At 42.8% G+C, this 21987-nt stretch overlaps 1 protein-coding gene across 3 annotated transcripts in view; it reads left to right on the top strand.

Moving 5' to 3' along the window:
• sbf2 (SET binding factor 2) overlaps positions 1–21987 on the top strand; it is a 59154-nt gene that overhangs the window by 5802 nt on the left and 31365 nt on the right. For 2 of the 3 annotated variants that reach the window (XM_011610242.2, XM_011610244.2), the window contains exons 2-9: positions 1087–1172; positions 13873–14010; positions 16781–16915; positions 17202–17312; positions 17903–18008; positions 20858–20990; positions 21284–21392; positions 21582–21695. In XM_011610242.2, the coding sequence (XP_011608544.1) occupies positions 1087–1172; positions 13873–14010; positions 16781–16915; positions 17202–17312; positions 17903–18008; positions 20858–20990; positions 21284–21392; positions 21582–21695 (932 nt within the window). The remainder of the gene's footprint in view (positions 1–1086; positions 1173–13872; positions 14011–16780; positions 16916–17201; positions 17313–17902; positions 18009–20857; positions 20991–21283; positions 21393–21581; positions 21696–21987) is intronic. The other variant, XM_011610243.2, reaches the window with a different exon arrangement.

Here is a 21987-nt window from a genome sequence, read left to right as displayed (position 1 = left end):
GGTTGGTGCAGTCGCTTCTAGTGGGGAGGATCAAGGTTCCAATCTTGGTTGGGTTTTCTCCACTTGCCTGGCTTTTCTCTTGGGTTTGGACTTGCCCTTGGGTATGGGTGTGTGAGCCTACGGCATCTGCTCCCTGCACAGGATCAACAAGTTCGATCTTTGCCGAGATGATCGCGCTCCACGGCTGACAAATAGATGCTATTTTAAGAGTTTCTTAGAATATCATTGGGATGAAGTCATGGGGTCAGCCAGCCCAGGGATGAATAAGCCCCGATGGTTTTGGCATGTTAAATGAGGGAGTTTTCTTAAATTGGAAACAATTTCCACATTTTAGTTTTCAGATTGCTAAAGCAGAAACTTGCCTTCATACATCAAGTGTCAAGAACACGTGCTGCTGATACGCGTTGCAGATCTACTTTCAGTTGCAGTGGTCTGCAGGACGTGTAGGGCCGCTGGTGAACCTCAGGATGGCTGATTGTGAAGTGCAGCACATCTGCTGTAGATTAGCCGTCCTCAAGCTGCTCTCACACTATAGTGTGTAAGCGTGCCTGTTTTCATCGCCCTCCGCTCGGATCTCAACATCCTCATCCTGATGCGCAAGCTTCATGCAAACAATTTAATGTACAACAGTTTAATGTTCACACCGTGTGCACGTTAGCGCGTCTGTTTAGTGTCAGGTTTAGGATGCACCAGGATGTGCTTTTTAAAACAAGGAGTGAGTGGAGGTCTGAGGTCGAGCGAAAGATTTCACACACATTGGAAACAACCTGCTACCTGTGCTTTTGCAGATCATCGAGTTATTTTTGCAGATTTCTGTAGACATGAAGTTTTTATCCTTATCTTCCTTTCCTTTATTGAGCATTTAGAGTTGGGTTGGGTCTGGAGTTCTTCCTGTGCTGCTCATTGATCTACATTTGATGTTTAACCCATGTACGAATCTGCACGTTCATCTTTTTGTGGCAGAAGTCTGAGGGACGGTGGCACACGGAGCTGACGCCCTGCTAAATAAGCTGTTTCTCATTATGAAACGTGGTGTTCGTTGTTTTTTCTGCTGACTGACTGGACGTCCTGTGGATTTACCTGCAGGCTCCGGTGAAGGATGTGGGAAGATCATCCAGCGATTCCCCAAAACAGACTGGGAGGGAACAGCCTTTCCTCAAGGGGTGGAGATGGTGAGTGATGTGAACGTTATCAAGACGATCAAGGCTTCAGTCATACTGTGATAATTGCAATACAATGACAGAATTATATATACCTGTACGTATAGTCACTGGAAATCTGCTTCTGTTTCATAGAATGTGACATAAACTGATCACACAGCTCCAGCAACATGACTAACTTTCAATCATAAAGGCTCTGAAGGCTTCTGAAGAGCACCATCATCACTGCGCTAACATTATTAGGACGTATTGGGTTGGTCACAGCCAGCCGAGCAACTTTAAACTTCCCTCATTCACTTCTCTTATCTGAAGATATAATTGGCTTCAGAAATAAAGTGTTCTCCCACACGTCTGCCCGCAATCCTAAAAAAGAACAGACGTTGGAATGGCCTTCACGTTACTCGGCCGACGCATTTTGGTTTGTGTGAGTGGACGAAGGGTGTGAGTTTGTGAGTAGGTCCGCGGGTTTGCGTCACGACTGTGACTGCGGCCTTCGCTGACCCGGACAATAACACAGGTTTGGAGTTTGTGGCAGAAACGGGTCAGATGCCGTCTCAGGAAGAGTTAATGTGTGATGTGCAGGTTTAATAATGTTTGTCCGGTTAGCGGGTGTCCTTGTTCCTATCGGTTCCAGGGTTATGCGGTCGGTACGGTTCAGAACCTTCGGAACAAAATGGGAATAAGTTGTCCGACTCGGGGCCCAAATTATATTCGGTGTAGCAAAAATGACAAATGTTACCCGAAGGAATTTTCATGTTTTGACAACACGTTGCCCTCTGGAGCTCGGGTAGCAGATATTGGTATTTCCTGTCTTAGATAAATTCTTAATTGTTGTTTATTTAAAAGTTTGTTTGTTTGGAAACCTTTCAGCGTTCCCTAATTGGGAAATATCTTCCCCCGTGAAGCTCGTGTGTAATATCCAGTCTGCTTATTGTTACTGTTATGTGGTGGGTGACCCGTAGGGGCCTGTCACAGTGGAGTATTTGCTTATCAGGACTGGGAAAGCTCTCTGTCTCCAGGGACACGCCAGCTGAGACTGCGCAGGACAGGACTGCCCGTGTCCAGACCTTTATTTATGCCGTTCTCAGTAGATAAACCGCCCAACCGATTCGTTTTGTCTGCAGGCTCTGAGGAAAAAGCCAGCAAGTAAATTTCAACATTCATGTCGTTTCATATTGATTTGAAGATTTTTGCCCAAATGTCACCACTGTCTGTCAATTTTGGATCAAAACTGTTGATGTTTTTTTTTTTTTTTTTAAAAGCTTAAAGTGTAAACATTAGGGCATCAATCATGCAGAGACAAATCACAGGACAAACGCACTTTGATGTCACTCGTTCATCAATGAATCTTCCGGTGTGTGAATTATATTATCGGGGTTGCACCGTCTCAGCAGTCATCAGGTGAGAGGCAGGAACGAGCTTTGGACAGGTGGCCAGGCTGTTGCAGGACTCTCAACATTTAAACTCCTCCTGGGCCAAAGGAAGCTGTGAAAGACTGCAGCAGAAAGGCTTTTGTGCTTCAGCAGGTGTGAGGCCAGCAAACGGAGTAATATAGGTCAGATCTGGAGGCCAATGTCAACACGAGGAGCACATTCAAACATTAGGAATTCACAACATTCTTACACAGCAATTTGTTTTTCGCTGTGACTGGAACTCTGCAGATCCCTAAATGCAACACTTGACTCTGGACCCCAAGTTATTTGAATGGCAGCTTGTTGTTTTTTTTGGTTTGTAATGGTCACTGATGGCCAGGAGTTATCAAAGCCGCAGCTGGAGTCTTTGGCTCTGGTCAATGAGATACTATTGTACACAGGGCCTTGTTTATGCAGTGATATTCACAAGTCAGTTGTGGACAATTGAAGCTCTTATTGGAGCACAAACGGACATATTGTGAGTGGGAGGTTTTAATGGCATGCAGGCTTTTCCCTCATCACCAAGTCTGTTGGTGGCCATCAAGGGTGTCATTGTTGTGAGTTACTGTTAGTAGATGCGACTACCGCATAGCAGAGTGCTAGCGTCTTCATGAGACGCTAACGAGATGCAGCACGCACCGCTAATTAAAGTTGCAAAAAAAAGGTGTTGTGTGAGGTTTGAAGACATGGTTGAGGTTGAAGTTTTAATTTCCATTGATATTGAGAGAACGAAGCAAGGCACTGGTTTTATTTAGCCAGCAATTGTGAAACAGGATTGAATTTATTATCTCTGCGTCATCGCTCAAGCTTCCTGTCATGGCTCGAGTTTAAATTTAGAAACACTTTTGCAACTTTAGCTAAATATAAGTTTAGCTTAATGTTTCCAGATGTTACTGAGGACCTGTGTACCATTTATTATACCATTCTGCATGTGTTTGTGCGCGTACCAGCGTGCACGTATTCATGCTCTGTTATTTGTCTTTATTGTATGTCAGCGAGGATGGAATTGAGACACACTGCAGTCATCCACTGCTTCAACCCTGATGTTCCTGATGGGAAGTGGTTGGAATCATGAGGGTACACGGAGTGCTAGCTACATACTTGGAATACTAGGATACACATCATGGGTTAGGAATGATACACATGCTGAATGAATCCATTCTATGCAGTTCTTATGAACTATCAGTCATATTTATGATAATAATCATTTGCATAATCTTTGTTATTAGTAGTATTTTAGACAACTATAATGAACAAAGTTCTTGGAGATTAGACTAAAGAATTTACATGTGACAAATTCTTGAGTCATCTTGGGGTTGTCTAAAACAAAAGCATATTGGCAAACTTAACTGTACATAATTGTTTTTCTTTTTTCAATGAAATAACTACCGAAGGAATAAACAAAGACAGGAAAGAAGAGGTTATTTCCTACTATGTCAAACGTTGGCCCAGAGCCAAATGACTGAAATTCCAACTTTGAAGCTTTAATGAAGATAAGCTATATCCTCAAAGCTATTTGAATGCTGGTTTTGGTATATAAGCCACTATTATTTACAGATTTTTCCTGGACTTTGGGGGGAAAAAAAAGCTAATTTACAAACACAAAGTAACACATCTGTGGAGACCAGTGGATGAGGCCGAGCACATAAAACATCTTGCGGTTACGACAGACCCCCAGCAAACTAAACAAGCACAGATGAGGAATGCACAGACAAAAAGTGTTTACAACTTGCACCGAGAAAAAAAATGTGTTTCTAATCTTTCCGTGCAAGTGCTGATGATACGAACCAGCACGAACCCTCATCTGTTGTGGATGAGCCGTGTCTGTAGATGGAGGTCGTTGCCCATCTAGTATATTTCCATCACCTCTGGTACTGTATCAGATCCTCATGGAGAGAGGCTCCAGAGATGCTGGGATGAATCAGCACTTAAACCAAGAAAGAATTCTGTGTTTTCATTCCAAACAGCACAGCGCATTCGGCTACAAAGGTCATTTGGTGTGATGGCTACTACAACTGTAGCTCCGTTAAGAACAACATGCAGATTACCTGTACATCGTTAAGGTGACTAAAGCCGGAAAAAGGAGTCATTGGAGGATGCCGCTGACCTCAGCAATGAAGTCAGAAAGTCATTATCGGCATTCCGACTGTGTTTATGAGCTACCGATTGGAGGTTTATCTCCATGGAGATGGTTAATTCACATTCTCCTACATTGCCACAGCATGTGGTTTGTTAAAGTTTCAGGCAAGAGGAGCAAGTATGGCTGATAATGGCCAACAATCTGAATTATTGGCAGCCACATTTCATTAGATTGAGATCAACATTTGCTACAAGATTCTCTATTATCTAAATTTGCTGGTTGGTTAAAAACACAAAGACAGTATAAACAAGTTTGTCTTTCCAGGTTTTTTTTTTATGGCTTGGTTCAATTAGCGAGCTGTGATTTGTTGGTGTTGTCGCCACTGAGGTTCAACAAGTCAAGTGTCTCCATTTAGTTACGCAAGTGGCTGAAGTTTAGAGCAGAAACTGGGATTTGCCACACATCTACAAAAAGGAATGTCTGGCTATGAGATGGAACTTTCCAAAGCTTTTCTTTAATTTCATGTACTCCTCGTTTACTGCACAGTCACTGTGAATATTTATATATACGTATATATATATAGTATATGCTTGTATCAGTTATTTTCTGAAATAGGACCGTTTATGTGACTGACTGGAATTCAACGCTGCTGCTCAGCTGTTTTTTCTTTCTTTCCATTTTTTTAAACAAGTAATTAAGGAAGCACTCCAGCAATACAAATCCAAGGAAATTGGATTAGTATGTTAACAGATTTCCATAATCCTCTTTTAACTGGCTTTATCGTCTCCAAAAGTTTGTAGAACACACTTTAAGTCTAATTCATAAAGGTCCCCAGAGCCACAGTGATAATGGCCGCCTAAGGCTCCGTTTACACATCAAAGTTTTCACTGTAAAACTGTCCCCCGTGCAGGCGGCACCCGGACCACCAATACGCTATCGTGCACGTTAGCTGTAATGAAACAGACGCGCGTACACGTATACTGAAGCACGTGAACAGTGAACATTATAAGCAGCGTTTATAACGGCAAGAAACAAAGTATTCCAGTGGGCCGATGATGAGGTGAAGTTGCTTCTGCCAGCAAACCCGAACAGTGAAAATCCGAGATAGTGGATTGGAAGTGGTCGAGACCACTTGCACGAGCTCAGTTGCCTTTTGTAATCGTGCCTGAAATCGCTGCCAACATCAGGTTTTTGCGTTTTCACCCGAAAGTGTTGTTGTAGGAACATGAGCCTAAAGAAAACAGTGAGATGAGACGGATGAAAATGCGTAGCATCACTTTCAGTCTCTTCTGAAGCTCATATGAATCCTGACGCCTGACGCCGAGAGGGCAAACGCGTCCCAGAAGGCAGCAGAGTTCAGGAGCGCTCCGTTCCAGGACCCTGCAGCCTCGCTGCTGCTGTCGCGCTCCCCAGCACGAGCACGACGTATCTTCCCTGATAGCATGTTCTCAAACGTAATTGTTGCATTCTGGAAACTCTAATCACAGGGAACAATTACAAGAAGTTAAAGACTGAAAAGGTTTTTAAAGTTTTTACAATCTGGTTTCGGACTTTTGTGCTGTTATTTTTTTTGTTTTTTTTTAATGGAAAAAAAATACTTGTCCGGTTTAGAGGGATGAAAAAAAATGAAACGATGTCGGTTTTGCCCATTTTTGTTATGTTTTAATTGGTCTGATAGTTGTTACATTTGTACATGCTTCACATTCCTCCTTGCTAGGATGACGCATTTCGGCAAAACACCACTCAAAGGAGAAATATCCACCCAGGGTTTGTTGTCCACCTGTTGTGTCTGACGTATTTTATCATTTGAGCACAAAATGTGACGTTACAGTGTAGGCTTATTGCTGAACTTTGCTTTTATCTGTGGTTTTGGGTACATGAACTACGGTTGTCTTTTTGGTTTGTTAGTCAGTCTGTTTCTATTTGTAAGTCACTGCTAAAAATCCGATTGTAACCTTTAAGTCCAACCACAGGTCCATTTCAGTTGCACACGGGTTACATGTCTCTTTCGCACAAACTATGACTTGCTCAGTTTCTCCCAAGCCCCCCCACGAGGAACGTGGCGCACGCTTTCGGGAAGGGTGCTGAGGAGTATATGAAAAAAAGAAATTTCAACACTTGTCAGATTTATGCCCCTGATGCTTTGTATCGAACCCTTTTGATTTCCAGTCATGCTCAAGCATCATTTTGAGTAAAAGGAGTCTTTCATCTGCCGTCCGCCTTGCATTGGCAGTCGTGACCAGACCTAACTGCACTGTTCAGCTCGCTGGGTTAGTCAGTTTTGGGCCCAAAGCCAGAGACTCAAAAAAGAATTTCTCCTAATTGTATCACTTCATGTGTTTGCTCAAGTGACCAATAACTTGACATGTTCCGCTACACGTCGGTCTCCTGATGTTTGCTAAACTATGAGCGAAAAACTAAACACTGCATTCCAGAAGGGAATGCCAGAGGGAGAATGGGATCATGTGTTTGTCAGGAAGATCCACATATGAGTAATCAATGCTCCGTCTGCCAGTGAAGCTAAACACATCAGGAAACAAAGCTGGGCTGTCAGGCCGGCAGGACTTTCCATGCTGAAACACACTGTGAGTTCACCAGGAAGTGGGAAAACACAGGATGGAATGAAGTCACAGCACTGGAAGTGCAGACATTCATATTTGGAATAGCATGATTTAAGCTGTGCGTTTGTGTAATTACTGTATTATTACAAAGGCCAGTTTTTCACCCCTTCACAAGATAAATGACTGATGGGTTTGAGAGCAAACACTAACCCACCTTAGCCCCTAAACAATCTGAAATGAACACACTGCTGATTTGAGCCCTCATGACAATTAAGCAATAGCAATTTAAGGTAAGTTTTTACAGTGTAAAGACCAAAGACAAATTGTGAGGCCCCAGTAAATTTCCTTCCTTCAGTACTTGAGCCGGACGACCTTCTAATTGGCTGAGAATCACTGTCTGGTATGTGAACGAAGATCAATTTTAAATGTGACAGTGAAAGATTTTTATTTAAAAAATATGATATTTTAATATGATATATAAAGTGTAATATAGCATGTTTGTCATCAATCCTCTCGTGCTTTAATACGCCCAGAATTAGATTTTCCTTTCAGCCTTTCTGCCAGTGGTTTTAAACGTTTCAAACAGCCGTTTACTTGAGAGGTTCCTCCGCGTTGGCATCGCGGGGATCAAATCCAGTCCAATCCAGAGCACGGCGCTGCCAGCTGAAGGTCCGCCGAGAACAATTACTGCTGTAATAGAGACGAAAAGGATGTTTGGATGTTATGAGTGAATAATATTCTTTGGAAGCGTCTTTTCCACTGACAGCATATCATTTAGTGCGCTGCTATATTACACTGCTGTTATCCATTGACATTTTCAGCCGTTCCAGCAGAGGTGTGGGGCTCTGGCATCCCATGATGTTTGCAGTCGCTCATCGTGCGTGTGCACCAACAACTGGCTTCAAGCAACCAATGTGACAATAGCTGGTGGTGCCATTACGTAATCTGACATTCCACAGTCCTTTGAGCCTTGACCGTGATCCTCGATGTCTTTGTTAATGTCTGCCCCTTTTTGTATCCTGTTATTTCTTTACATTTAATGTCTATTGGTATTATTTGAGTCCCGGTCACATTGCATTTTGGCGCTGGAACTGAACACTCTGAACATCACTGTTTTAGAAACGGCTTGTTTACTGGACACTACGGGGACTGAAACTTTGTCCTCGTCTGCCCCGTCCAAGCGGAGCTCATAAACAATGAAGCAGCACCATATTTATGCAGCTGATTTGTGTATCTGATTTGTGTATTTTCATTATTTTTCTGTCATGTGGCACCAACTTTTAAGTATCCACCATCCGCTTGGCTCCTTTTTCAGAGAATTTTCTTTCAGCATAATATTTGCTTGACCATGTCAAGGCGTCTTTTTATCTTGTTGCAACAAAATACGATTGATGTGAGGAATGTCTTTGCAGTGAAACAATTTCTTAGAAAAAATGGAGCCTGTTAGCGTCTCGACTGACAAATGCAGCAGAGGTTTCCTTCTGTAGTCTATCATGTGGTTTATACTGGGCTTCTTAAGGGCAGAATTGAGACTGAGGCACAAACACTGGAACCTCAACAGATCTCCCACCCAGAAGTGGAGGAGGAAGCACCTGTTCCGCCGCCATTATCAAACCTTATCTCGCTGTGCTGTCCGGGCGGGGGTCAGCAGCCCGGCGCAGCCATTGTAGTCATCTACAATCTCAGGACAAAGCTGTTTACCCCTTCTCTTTCTTTCATCGCGCCATGCGTCCAAAGGTGTCTTTTTGAAGTTCTTGTTTTCACTTTTTTTTTGTAGGGAATCAAAACACGACTGTGTCCCCAACGTATGCGAAAGCATTCCAGTGTTCATATCGGAACCCCAGGAATTTAAACGCGATGGATGCAATGTGAAAAGGTGTCCATGAAACAAATGTTTGGGAGGAATTTCTTGGAAGTGGCCAACTGTGAATGTGCTGATGCACGACACGTGGTTATTTTTTGAAGTTTAGCTCCACTTCTGGCTGGCTGCACGCCTTTAGCATTAACACTTGCTTTTGTTTACATCGTGCTTCCCGTCTGTGGTCTGATGTCCTCGGTATACGTTTACAGCGTCTTGGCTTGAATATCGAGCGTGTCACAAGCCTTAAGCTGATTTAATTACGCCTGTATTTTTATAGTTCAGGTGGTTTTAATATTGGCCTTACAACCAAAACCTGCTTTTGATGCTAGTATGAAGCCACGGATTTCCTTGAATGTAGAAGAATGGATTTCGCACCCTTGACTAGATTTTCCAACAGTCACCCCCTCCCCCCCCCACCCCCCCAGATGTGAATCAGCTCATTCACTCTCTTGATCTGTTCTAGTTAACCTACTTTCAGATTTATTAAATTCCATCCGAGGTATGAGATCCTCATTCCTAAACTGGTTATGTGATATTAATTTACTTATTGTTTTCCGCTCAGACTATTTGCCCTGAAGTGAAAAAAAACGTCCCAGGGGATGTTGGGAATCTGTAATGCTTTTGTCTACCAGAAAAAACATCTGTTAGTAGGAACATTTTCTGGTGTTTCTTCTGTACACACATGACATTCGTAAAGCATTATGAACACAGCGTGGTCCACAACATTTGCTCAATCACTCATCATTTCTTTGCAATGACTGGTGGCCATCGCGGTTCTCTAAAAATATCCCTCTAAAATAAACCATATGATCCTGGCGTTGCATAACATACCTGTATAGGGAAACTAGGACTCCGCTGACACTGAGGAGTCGCTGCGCTGCCACCTTCATTTAGGTTAAACGACTGAAGAGCACATGACGTCTCCTCGCTGCAAATGAACTCACACCTAAACAGTCAAGTTGAATTTATGTCTGATGGCTTGAAAAATGCAACAGAATGGAAGACTGCTCTGGGAAGAAGAAGCAATCAGTGTGATTGACAAGAGGCTGGAATTGTGTGATAAGACAGACGGCTGGTTTTGCTTTGTTTTTTTTTCCCTTTGCTGCATTCTAAGTTCAATCAATCTTTATTTACATATCATCTGTTACAATCAGGTGCTTTCCAGAATCCCAGGGCTTGACCCCCGACAAACAGCAGTGGCAAGGAATAACTCCCCTTTAACAGACAGAAACCTTGAGCAGGACCAGGCCCATGTAGGGGGACCCTCCTGTTGAGGAGAGGAGAGGGGAGGAGAGGGGAGGGGAGGAGAGGAGAGGAGAGGAGAGGAGAGGAGAGGAGAGGAGAGGAGAGGAGAGGAGAGGAGAGGAGAGGAGAGGAGAGGAGAGGAGAGGAGAGGAGAGGAGAGGAGAGGAGAGGAGAGGAGAGGAGAGGAGAGGAGAGGAGAGGAGAGGAGAGGAGAGGAGAGGAGAGGAGATTACAATTGTTGTAGCTCATCCTGCGAACTTGATGACGCAGGGCTGGCAGCTCTCCACTGACCTCCACAGGTACACCACCTCCCCCACGATGACACGGTCCGTTTCTCTTTCCACCATTGTGGCGTTTTCCTGGCATGAGCCTCTTCCACATGAATGGCGAGAAGCTTGATTGAAGTGAGAGGGGTTTGCGCACATCTTTTCCTGAACACATTGTCTTGGCAGAGATGTTTTCCCAGTATTGTATGTAAGAATGGATGGAAAATGAATTTCTTTTTATATTTTTTTTAACCATTTTCCCTTAAGGCAAGTGTTAACATCCCTTTTTTTGTAATTAATTTACTCATATGTTTATTTTACATTAATTTCTTTCATTATTCTATATGTCTTTAAATGGTAATTATTACTAGAATATCATTTACTATATAAACTAGAACTCTATTCCAGTAACGTGCGTATTCCTGGTTTTTTCCCTGCATGTTTTCCTAAATTCCTGATTCCCAGAAACAAACAGGTTTATTTTTGTGTTGTGTCAGTGTTGAGATAAGCCAGAACAACATAGTTTGTGAATGATCTATTACATTGAGAGACAACACGGAACACTTTTGGTGTTTGCGGGTTTGTAAATTAGGAAACAGTCTGATTTCTTCATTTGTGATGATGTTTAAGTTTTTATGAGCCACTCAAGGCCTGTGTCATCATCTTCAAGTAGACGGCTCATCTATCACGTGCCAGTTCACTAACATTCTCTTTATCACTTTCTACTGAGTCATCTTTACAAATGGCTACAGATCCAGTTATATCTGGCCCCCGCCGGCCTGATGCAGCATTCATTTTGTCATCATGGTACGGGAATACAGCTCTGTGGTGAGCGGCGTGCGTGTGTGCGTGTGTTTTATGGAACTGCTCATCAAACGCTCCATTGTGACGATACTTAACAGGTCAGACTGCAGATCCAGTGTCAGCGGCTGCGTTGGAGAATAGAACATTCGGGTCAGTCACACCAGGCTGATGCGGTGCAGATTTAGCCGGGGGCAGCAGGGTTTTATGCTGCTTTGACGCTAACATGGGCAGTGTGTCCCTTGTGGGTTCCCAGTCACTTGACTCGGGTCTAATTTGAGATGGGGAGATGTCCTTTTCTCCCCTCTGTATGTGCTGCACGGGGGCTGCCCAGGTGGTAACCTTTGTATTTGTTGTGCTGCAGAACATTCCCGTCATGCTAAAGCTGGGTGCAGAGCTCGTGTCCATCTGCCTCCACTTCATTAGGTCCTTAAATCTCGGTCAACCCAGCTTTTAACATTCTTTGAAAGCCCCTCAGTTGCAGCTTTTTGGGGGTTTTGCAGCCCTTTGCAGAACTTGCTGAGACGTGTTCCAGATCCAGAAATGGAGGCATCTGTTTCAGATAGTTTATTCACAAACAGCAAAAACACATAAACATGATTTTATAGAGGACACAAGCCTGGTTTGATGTAGCCAATAAAAACAGGACCAGACAAAGCTGGATGATGTTTCAGGGAAATAAGTTTACAGCATCAGTTATGTAAATGTTTTAATGAGATGAGGAAAAATTTATTGGCTTTTTTATCTTGCTCAGATCATGCACGTTAATCCACCTACAATATTGACCCTCCACAGCCATTTCATTTCCTAAAACCGTGACCCTGGACCATAATTATCTTATGACTGTGATATGATGCAGGGACAATTATTGCAATATTCTATCTCAGTGATGGTCCATGAATAAAAATCATTTTGTAAATATTCAACTCCCTTAAGTGTCTTTGGGCCTCCACCAACTCTCAAGAATCCCTTTTGAGACAGACATGCAAGATAACAACTTTGAGGAAACACAGATTTAATATCAAGGAGGTCGATTCATTTTCACACATTTGTCTCTCTGTCACGTGCACGTACAGCTGCAAACAGATGTACAGGATGTCATATCTATTGTCAACTTCTGAGCTGTGCAGCTGTTTATCTACCTCTGACAACAATGAATGGCATAGTTGAAATAGTTTAGGGCAGCTTTCGATTCACACTTGTGCACACACATGCACACAGGTGTGTGTTTGTGTGGCTATTTTGTAGTCTGATACCTGTCTAGTGTGTTTTCTCCAAACAGTGACTGCTAGAATAGACTCCAGCATTGTTGGGTGAGCACTATTTTCTCTACGGTATCTTGAAGTCTCCCTTTGAAACCGGGAACTTGAAGATGGCTACATCAGCTTTATGGTCTTGTGTAGTAACAGCCCCAAACATCTCAATGTAATGAAGCCTGCAACCTGGGAGATTTAGAATTAAAAGAGGAACTGCAACAAATGGAAACTCTAAAATACTTTCAAAATTCCAGTTACCCACTAAATAATCTATTTTTGCAATCCAAAAGAAACTGTAAACTACTCTACTGTCACATTTCTTTTCCATTGTTTGCAACGTGCTGCTCTTGGGCCATATAAAACATCACAGCGCTGTTTGTCATCATACATCTTTTTGTAGGCCGGCGGAACTGTGCTGCAATGGTTGTGTTATTCTGTGTTATTCAGGACTTTTGTCCCCGTGCTGTGGTCACTTTGTGTTTGGGAGCTTGCCTTTACTTCGTAACTCTTTTCTTTGCCACCTTCGTCCTTACACTCATCCATCTGTCCAGCATTCCAGCAGGGTTTGGGCTCACCCACACGTTCTCTTGCCCGGTTTCTTTCTGCATGTGTCCAGTGATCCCTTGTGTAGCCTTTAAAGAGCAGTCTAAACACACTGCACAGAGCCAGGGCAGTTGGGCCTCCAGCAAAAACAGAGTCTAGACACAAACACTCAGGCCTCAGTGACCTGCCTCCCATAGCTGCTCCTTTATGTGCCATAAAATTCATCTGTTACTTGTGTTACCCGTCTGTGTTTGTGCATGCGTCTGTTTTTGTATCTGTGGTTGTCCGTCGTGACAAACAGGTGACCTTTCAGAGGTGGCGGCAGCATGAATGTGAGCACGTGAGTCATAACGCTCTGCTTCTTTAACCACTTTTATGAACCTATGTTTCCTGTTTTCACTGATGGGACAAACGCTGCGTCAACTCTGGCTGCCCTTCGTTGACTGAGGCAGCGCACTGCATCAGAGAACGCTTGTGTCCTGCCTATTTTTGATTTATCGATTTGCAATAACCCGGTATCGTTTTTACAAAATGGTTTTACAGAGTGACGAGAAGCTCAGACCTTTTTCAGTGTTTTGTCAAAGAAAATCTCGTGGCACGTAGTAATAAGCCCCGAGCCTCTCATCGTTTCAGATTCTCCCTGAACACGATCGTCGTCTCAACTGAAGCACTTTATTTTCATTTCAGTTTTGCCAGCCTGGAGGTTGGAGGCTCTCCAGGGACAGGAAAGCCCCCACGTTCTTCACCGTTGTCCTGACAGACATCGACTCGGACCGACACTACTGCTCCTGCCTTACCTTTTATGAGGCAGAGGTCAATCTGCAGGTAAGACTGAAGCACTGGCGTGCGCCCATTCATCCTCTGATGGGGTTACAAGACGATAAACCCTCCACTGAGTGCGAGTGAAACATGTTTTATTTTACTTCAAACAAATGGAACAAAACCTTGAGCCTGAAATGGAGATTAATCAGATCTAGGAATCATTAGAAAGACACGCGAAAATGATCTCAAGAAAGGTGTTATTTCTGCCTGAAGGCCTAACAGTGCTTTACTGGGTTTCTGAGCAAACTTGAGCGCCGTGGAACCTCAGGGCAGGAATGAGAGCTTTCTCATGACCAGTATTAAGATCACGTTTTCACGTGTCCCACATGATTAAAATAAGCTGGAAGTGTCTGTGTTGGCTGTCTCATTGTCTATTCCATTTTATTCACAGTATCGGTGCTCTCTCGACCAGAGATGCTCGGAGTGTGCGTTTAGCGTACATATAGCAATAGTAATTGGTTACTTATCATAGTAGGTTGCGTTATGAACAAAGCCTTGGCTTTGATCTTGTTTAAGGTCTATACTTGCAGTCAGACGGACAGACACGCCGGTTTTTGCGTAACCGCCAAAGTCAATAAATATTAAATCAAATGTGAGCTGGATGGAGGATTCCATTAACGAGGGCAGGATGGACCTGCGTTCTCCTCTGATGCTTTTCACGTGCGATCATAGATGTGTGGTTATGAGACACATGTTCAGAAACCCCATAAATTATTAATTACAGATTTCTTTGGAAAAGCTCATTTCCATTCTTGAATTGTTTTGTTAACGTCTCCCTTTGCCAAATAGCCAAATAATCATTTCACTGTGCAGAACTTAGAGGCCATAAATGACTCGTGTCCTTCTGCCCTCTGACTTCACATGCAGTCCCACATGCAGGAACATTCTGCTGAGATCAGTCAAACAGTCCCCCCTTTAAATGCAATAGGCAATAGTCTATGAGAACAACCGGCCGTGGGCTGAGAACTGTTGCCGAGCATCTTTTCCCTGTTACTTGAGTAATGCACCATTGAGCCATAATGATACAAATACTTCTCTGTGGGCTCTGAAGCGTGCGACAGAGAAGGGTTTAGGGCACGTTGTCTTATCAAAGGACAAACGTAACTGAACATAAAGCACTCTTTTGGTCTATTTCTAGTCATTTAGGTCCTAGAAGCACGTGAGAGATTATTGACTGGAGGTTCATGTTTACTTACTACAGCCCTCACCTTCTGGAACCAGTACATAAACTATATCTAATCCTCATAAACTGACTTGTATGGATATCTATGCCAAAAGCTTTTGACCAAGGCACGCGGATGGATACCTTGTCCAAAACATGCTGTGAAGAGTGAGCCCTTTTAATTGAATAGAGCCCTAAAGCACAACACCACCCCAACCCAGATCATTATTATAGGTAGCCTATATTTGGCTTCATCCAGGTGTTATATCCTCATAAAATAAGCACACATTCCAGGATTCAGTGGAGAAACGTGAGGTTGTTTAAACAATCTTTGCTCTCTAGACTGACATCCTTGTCTTGTCAGATGGATTACAGGCAGAGTTTAGACAGCAAGCATGGAGGAATGTGTTTTGTCTAATAATTGTACAAAATCCTTACAATAATGGTGAGATGGGACTCCCATCTGAATGGGATATTTTAATTTAATGCTGCAGGGTCCCGAGACACCAAAACACTTATGGCATGTTTTCACTGCTTGGAGAAAATATACCAGTTTGTGCTAAGGGGCTTTAGTTAGGAATGAGCAAGGGTTAGCCATGCTCTGGGGTTCCTGGATCCCCGATAGAAACCAGATTGCTTGTTTATCAGGCATGTTGTGAGTTATATTTTTATATCAAGACTGGTTTTATAGTCTGGGATGACTGAGTGTACAGGAAACGGCTTGAACCGCAAACTATACATTTCTTATTGTACATGTTTATGTGTTGTTTTATTGTACTATAACAGTACATCATGCCTGAAATAAGCCCTCAACACAGTTTATGTCTCGTATTTGCAATCTGGAACTAACAGCCTAAGAATTGCAGACTCAAAATGCCAGAAATGATTGACACAGTGCACAACAACGGGTTTTAGTGTATGTGTTCCATTAATAAAAAAGGAAATCAAGACAAGTCTATTCACTTCTTAAAGACAGGTGTTTCACACGAAAGACTATTGAGTCAGTGTTTTTGGTTCAGCATAATAACTTCCCACTTTGGTTATCAGTGTTTCTGAGGAGGGACACCGCATTTATCATCCAACCATATTTTAATTCTCTGAGGTACCCCGTCACTGATTGTCTATTTACAGGCGAGATCTTTTATTAACCATCACAATTCAAGCTAAGTGTCCAGTGAGTCCGGTGGGATGAACAGCTGCACTAAATGGGGTCAGACTAGGAATCAAAAAATAATAGATTAAACATCCGTAAATGTGTTTCTGGACACAAAGGAGGTATTTTTACCATTTCTGGGGACCTGTTGATAAAAAAAAAATGTGATAACTTCATCTCCCATAATATTTTCTTGGTTATTTTTATCTATGATGAAATATAATCAACTCTGTGTTATTATAACTCAGTGCAATATTATCGCACTCCCCTAAAATGAAAATGTGATGGAATCTGGAAATTTAATGGAAGTTAAAGTGAATGTCCAGGAAATTGAGGCACGTGTTGTAATTTGAAGTGAATCACTCGCAGGGTCTCAGCCCTGCAGTGCCGTTAAAGATCTAGTCCACGATACCACGTTGAACTCTTGAACTGAAAGTACCTCGATTTTATTGTTTCAGGGATCAAAAAGCATCGAGGCTGATGGGGATGAAGACGAGGAGTCGGAGGAGAACGGCCTGATCCAGCCAGCTCAAGTGTTTGCACCGAAAAGTCTTATTCTCGTGTCCAGGCTGGATTATCCTGAAATATTCCGGGTAATAATGTGCCGTGTGATCAAATCTTGATTAAATAGCATTCCCTGTCTTGTTTCATATCATTGTTTTCATCTTGCAGCTCTGATCTCTACTGGCCAAGATGTAGGCCATAAATCATGGGCACACAGTAGATGTGACGCACAAGCGTGTCTGATGTGTTCCAGATATCCAGACTCAAAATCAGCATAATATTAAACGTCATTAGTCGTACAGCTGCTGTCTGTTAGCAATTTATCTGCCTTGACTGCGTGTGTAAAACCACTATTTCACTTTTTTTTCATTCCAGGGGTGCTTGGGACTCATCTACGCAGTGTACATTGATAACCTGCCTTTTCCATTGGAGGGTCTGGTGGCCAACCTCTTCACATTCCAGGTTCCTGTTATTGGTGGATCTCAGGTGTGTTCTCGACCCCACTATAACTGAAATGATTCATGTTAAACATGTGAAACAGCTCAGTCTAGATTGAAAGACTGGCACAGACCCTGACCTCTTTTTGGTAGCCTCACATCAGATGCTCAGACCCAAACAGACTGGCTGGTGGACAGTCAGATCAGGAAATCCTCAGTCAAAAACAAATCTGTTCTAACCTTTTGTTCTAAAAGGCCTTTGACCCTTATTCCAATGAGACACAGCTGCTTTAGACCTCAGACGTGCCTTTAGGCATCACCCCAACCATGGAACTGACTCATTTATCAAACAGTACGTAGGCAAGCTGTCACGTCACGCCTCTGTTGTGTGTATTCCAACAACAGGCAGACATTGAATATTTTTTAAATGTAAGGAGTCTAAAATAATGCGCTTGTAAGAGAGAAAGTCTGTGTTTCAAGAGCAGGTAAAGGAGATTTGTCTTGTTCACTCAAACACCTTTATAGTTTCTGCAGCAGGGAAATCTTAGTGGAGGCCTTTTTTGATGTTTTTCCCCTTCAGGCAAGATGACCTTAAAATGTTTACGAGCTTGTCTGTAAGTGGCTTTGCTTTCTTGACAGAAGCTGTTCAGCCTGGGAGCAGGAGACAGGCAGCTCATCCAGACGCCTCTCAACAACACTTTGCCCGTCACGTGCAAAAGCGTCGCTCTGCTCTTCCAGCAGCTGGGTGAGTCCGCACACTTAAGGACCATGACTTATTTGTGAGTCTGTGTTGTGTCGCTTATTTGTTAACTTCCTGTTAAAGAATTTATTCACAGAGCATTGTTTCCTGCCCCAGGTCGTCACATCAACAGAACTCGCGCTTCTTTAGTGTTCTGAAGCACATTCGTGGTGTTTTTTTTACTTATCAGGGCTTGAAGGAGCACATGAAGATATGCAGTCTACAGCATTCAGACTTCAGATGAGTTTTACATTCAGTTAGCACTTAATTTTTCTGAGTAAAACTAAATGACATTTACCTGAAATCTGATCCGGAAAGTTGGCCCTCACTTAGTCCCATTTGATTGAAAGAATGCACTTCAAAACAGAGTGGAATTTATTTTCTGAGTGCCTTTGCATCAGCCTCCTGTTTTCATGGATAAAGTGCCGATCGTGCACATAGAGGACAAATGCAAGCTCAACGCACGTGTGATCAGGTTATGAAGGAGTCATTGGAACGCACCAAACAAAACAAACTGGACATGATTATTACCCAGCAAAGGACGGTGAGCCTTCATAAGCCTCCTAATCAGTACATTATGCAGCGTTCTTCCCCTCATCACAGCCTCAGGGTCACAAATCCAAAAAAATGTGTTTTAACAGACATGTGCTCAATATTTGAAATATTTTTAAACCGCTTTACTGTAATTTTCAACATTGAACTAAGAAATTCTCGACTGACAGACGACTGGTGTTAAATAAGGGCACGACTCGGTTGAGGGTACGCATTATTTAAAAAGGTCTCACCCTTTGTAAAGGAGCAGGTTATCCCACATGATCCGGCAGCACTGGACGGTTTTCTTTGTGTGAAATGATCAATGTATGAAGGAACATTTGGAACTAAACCCTCAAGAGAGGCAGCATACATAGTGAAAGTGGTGAACGGTTAAGCGTTGACTGAGTTAATCATTCTACCACTCTTAAATGTTCTTTACGTACTGACAGGAAAGTAAATATCACCAGTCATCTTATCAGTGAAACATAAGCAGAAAGCAAGCAAGCGGAGTGTTTCCACTTGTTAGGCCAGCCTCATATGTCCATATGAGGCTTGTCCAGGAGCTTTAGAGGCCGGCAGATCCTGTGACATTCTTCGCTGTCAGGTCGCACACGTCACGACGCAGGAATGTCTGCATGTCACCCCACGCAGGAAGTACATCCCCCCCTTGGGTGAGATAAAGCCAGCCATCAACAGCCTTGTGTTTGTTGTTTGTTACCATTGTCTCCTTCCAGAAATGGTGGTGTCACTATTCAGGGCTTGGAAACACGCTCGCTGTTTCCAGAACACCAACATGAACACCTGATTCTGAGGTGGAAAAATGAAAGTGGAAGGAGACTTTTTATAGAAAAGTTCCCAAGATAGCGTTTGTCAGCACCCGCGCTCGTACCAACCAAGTCCATCTGGGTTGACAGATTTTGTTGATGTTCTGGTTATGTTTCCTGTTTATCATTGACGTGCACCAACCGTCCAGAGCCAGCACCCCCAGTGGTGCGGATATTTGTCTGCCCGGGTTCCTCTCTTTATCACTCAAGTGTGTGATGAATGGGTCCGTCAGTTGCTTGATAGGAGACAATAGCAGGAACTGTAATCTTAGAATTCTTCCCGATTGTCACATCAGCATTTGATATTATTTATACTGTATAAGAGCATACTACTTCCTATTGTTGCTTATGTGCTTGTTTACTATAGACTTCAGTTCCAGTTTGGCTGTGGCGACATTTGCTTTCTTAAAACATGAACTGGATCAGGAAGCTGTGAATAGTTTTCAGCGTATCTGAATGGACTGATTTTGATCTGATGTTACATCAGACCTTTGACACTTGTATTTGTGATGCTATGCTAATGCAATGTGTTTGAGGGAGAAATGTAATAATCAAGCCTTGCAAGTGGAAGAGCTGTAAAAATCATATTTTTAACTCTATATTGATTATTTAGTTGTGCATAGATTGAGCTCTGAGCGAGTCGGAGCCCAAGTGTCTCTTATTTCAAATGAGCTTTTCAAGAAATGGTCTGCAGCACGCAGAAAAGTTCTAACCTCCACCGCTTTCTTCCTTTTATGCTTTCACTTTCTTTCTATCCACATTTACCCAAAAACCAGGCAACTGACTATTTCCATTTTGATGTCCCAGATTTTCCAGCGAAAGATTCCATTTGAAATTGTTGCTTTGCTAATCTTATGTAAGTCAGCCTCATCTGTGCTGTCATCTCATTTATCCATACGGACAAATCTGTGGAAAATAAACAGTTTATTTAATCAGATTCTTCAGTTTGAGTCTGCATGATATCTAAACATAGCTTACTTTAGCAGTTTAATCCAATCAGGATCAATCATCAGGGCTTGCGCTCTCCAAAACTTGATTGTCTTTTTCTCCTGCTTCTATTATAATTGGCATATCACCACAAAAATCCAGTTCTAAATAACAGCAAACCTTCACATTTAGTTACTGTTGTCAGTCAGAATTCTACAGCTGTGGTATTTTAAATGTGAAAGTAATCACTATAGCAAAAGCAGGCACTTGGAGAGAGAGAGAGATCTGAGTTATCTTCCTTTAATAGGGGTTGTTGGACCTAAAAATAACCGTAGAAGTTAACCAGTACAGAAGTACCACTATGTATGCAGTATATAAACAGTAATACTACAGGGTTGCATAAAACTTTGTATCATTAAAAAGGAAAAACCAATACCGATACTTTAACATTACATTTTAATGCCAACATAGGTCAGTAATATAGGACATCTCTAATTTTTTATTTTAACCCATGATTGATCTGCAAAAGCTCTGCAGTCACATTCCAACAAACATTTCTTCTCATTCCAGGCATCCAAAATGTTCTGAGCTTGTTTTGTGCGGTTCTGACCGAACACAAGATTTTGTTCCACTCCAGCAGTTATCAGAGGCTCGGGGAGGCGTGTCGAGCCTTGGAGGCCCTCATGTTTCCCCTTAAATACAGGTGAGAGGGCCTTCGACGCCAGCACCATCACAGAATGTCATGGGATTATCGATCCTACTAACGATACTGAGATCAAACAAGGAAATGTTGAAGTGTTCAAATGATGCAGTATATGCCAAACCAGCTGTCAATCAAAAAGGGATTCATTTGTAGTCGATGAAATATTAACACATCGGTGAAAATTTGACCATTTAATTTTTGACATTTTGGGGGAAGCTTTGCTTCTTGCATTCTTAGAGAAATTGCCTCTGCTGTACTGTGCATTTACTGTCCGTTTCTTCTTGAACACGTAGTTACCCATACATCCCAATCCTGCCTTCACGGCTGCTTGAGGTGTTGAGCTCGCCCACCCCCTTCATCATCGGCGTTCACTCCAAGTTCCAAAATGAAATTCTGGAGCTGGTGAGTGAAAATGTCTCGGGCATGTGTGTTTACATGCAGGGTTTGGGCTTTTGAATGCTGTAACTGGTTAATCACACGTCACATATCAGTGTTGCCACGGGCTCAAACTCACTCATTTGTGTTAAACTTGCTCACGCACTGTGGCGTCGCCTCAACCTTGAGATTTACATGTTCGGTTTTATTCACTAGTTGGATGTTATTATCGCTGACCTGGATGGAGGAACAATAAAGATTCCCGAGTGTATCCACTTGTCCATGCTCCCCGAGCCTGTCCTGCACCAAACACAAGTCGTGTTGTCCATGGTAAATGCACACACACACACACACACACACACACACCCATCCTTGTACTTCTATCTTTGTGAGGACTTTCAGAGACATACATTTCCCAGCCCCTTACCCTAACCATCCCAACTAACCTCCTTACCTGAACTCAGAACCTGACCCTAACCTAAACCCAATTCTAACCTCAACCTTAAAACCACGTCTTAACTCTCAAACGGTCCTTTGAAGTTGCGAAGGCTAACATCTTCCTTGATCAAGCCCGACATCTTGCTTAGAATTGAACGTGATTGATCTCTGACCGGTGGATTGC

This window comes from Takifugu rubripes, chromosome 13, assembly GCF_901000725.2.
Source record: "Takifugu rubripes chromosome 13, fTakRub1.2, whole genome shotgun sequence".
In the NCBI taxonomy this organism is placed as follows: domain Eukaryota; kingdom Metazoa; phylum Chordata; class Actinopteri; order Tetraodontiformes; family Tetraodontidae; genus Takifugu; species Takifugu rubripes.
Note: the sequence above shows the minus strand (reverse complement) of the source record. Positions and strands in the feature narration are given on the sequence as shown.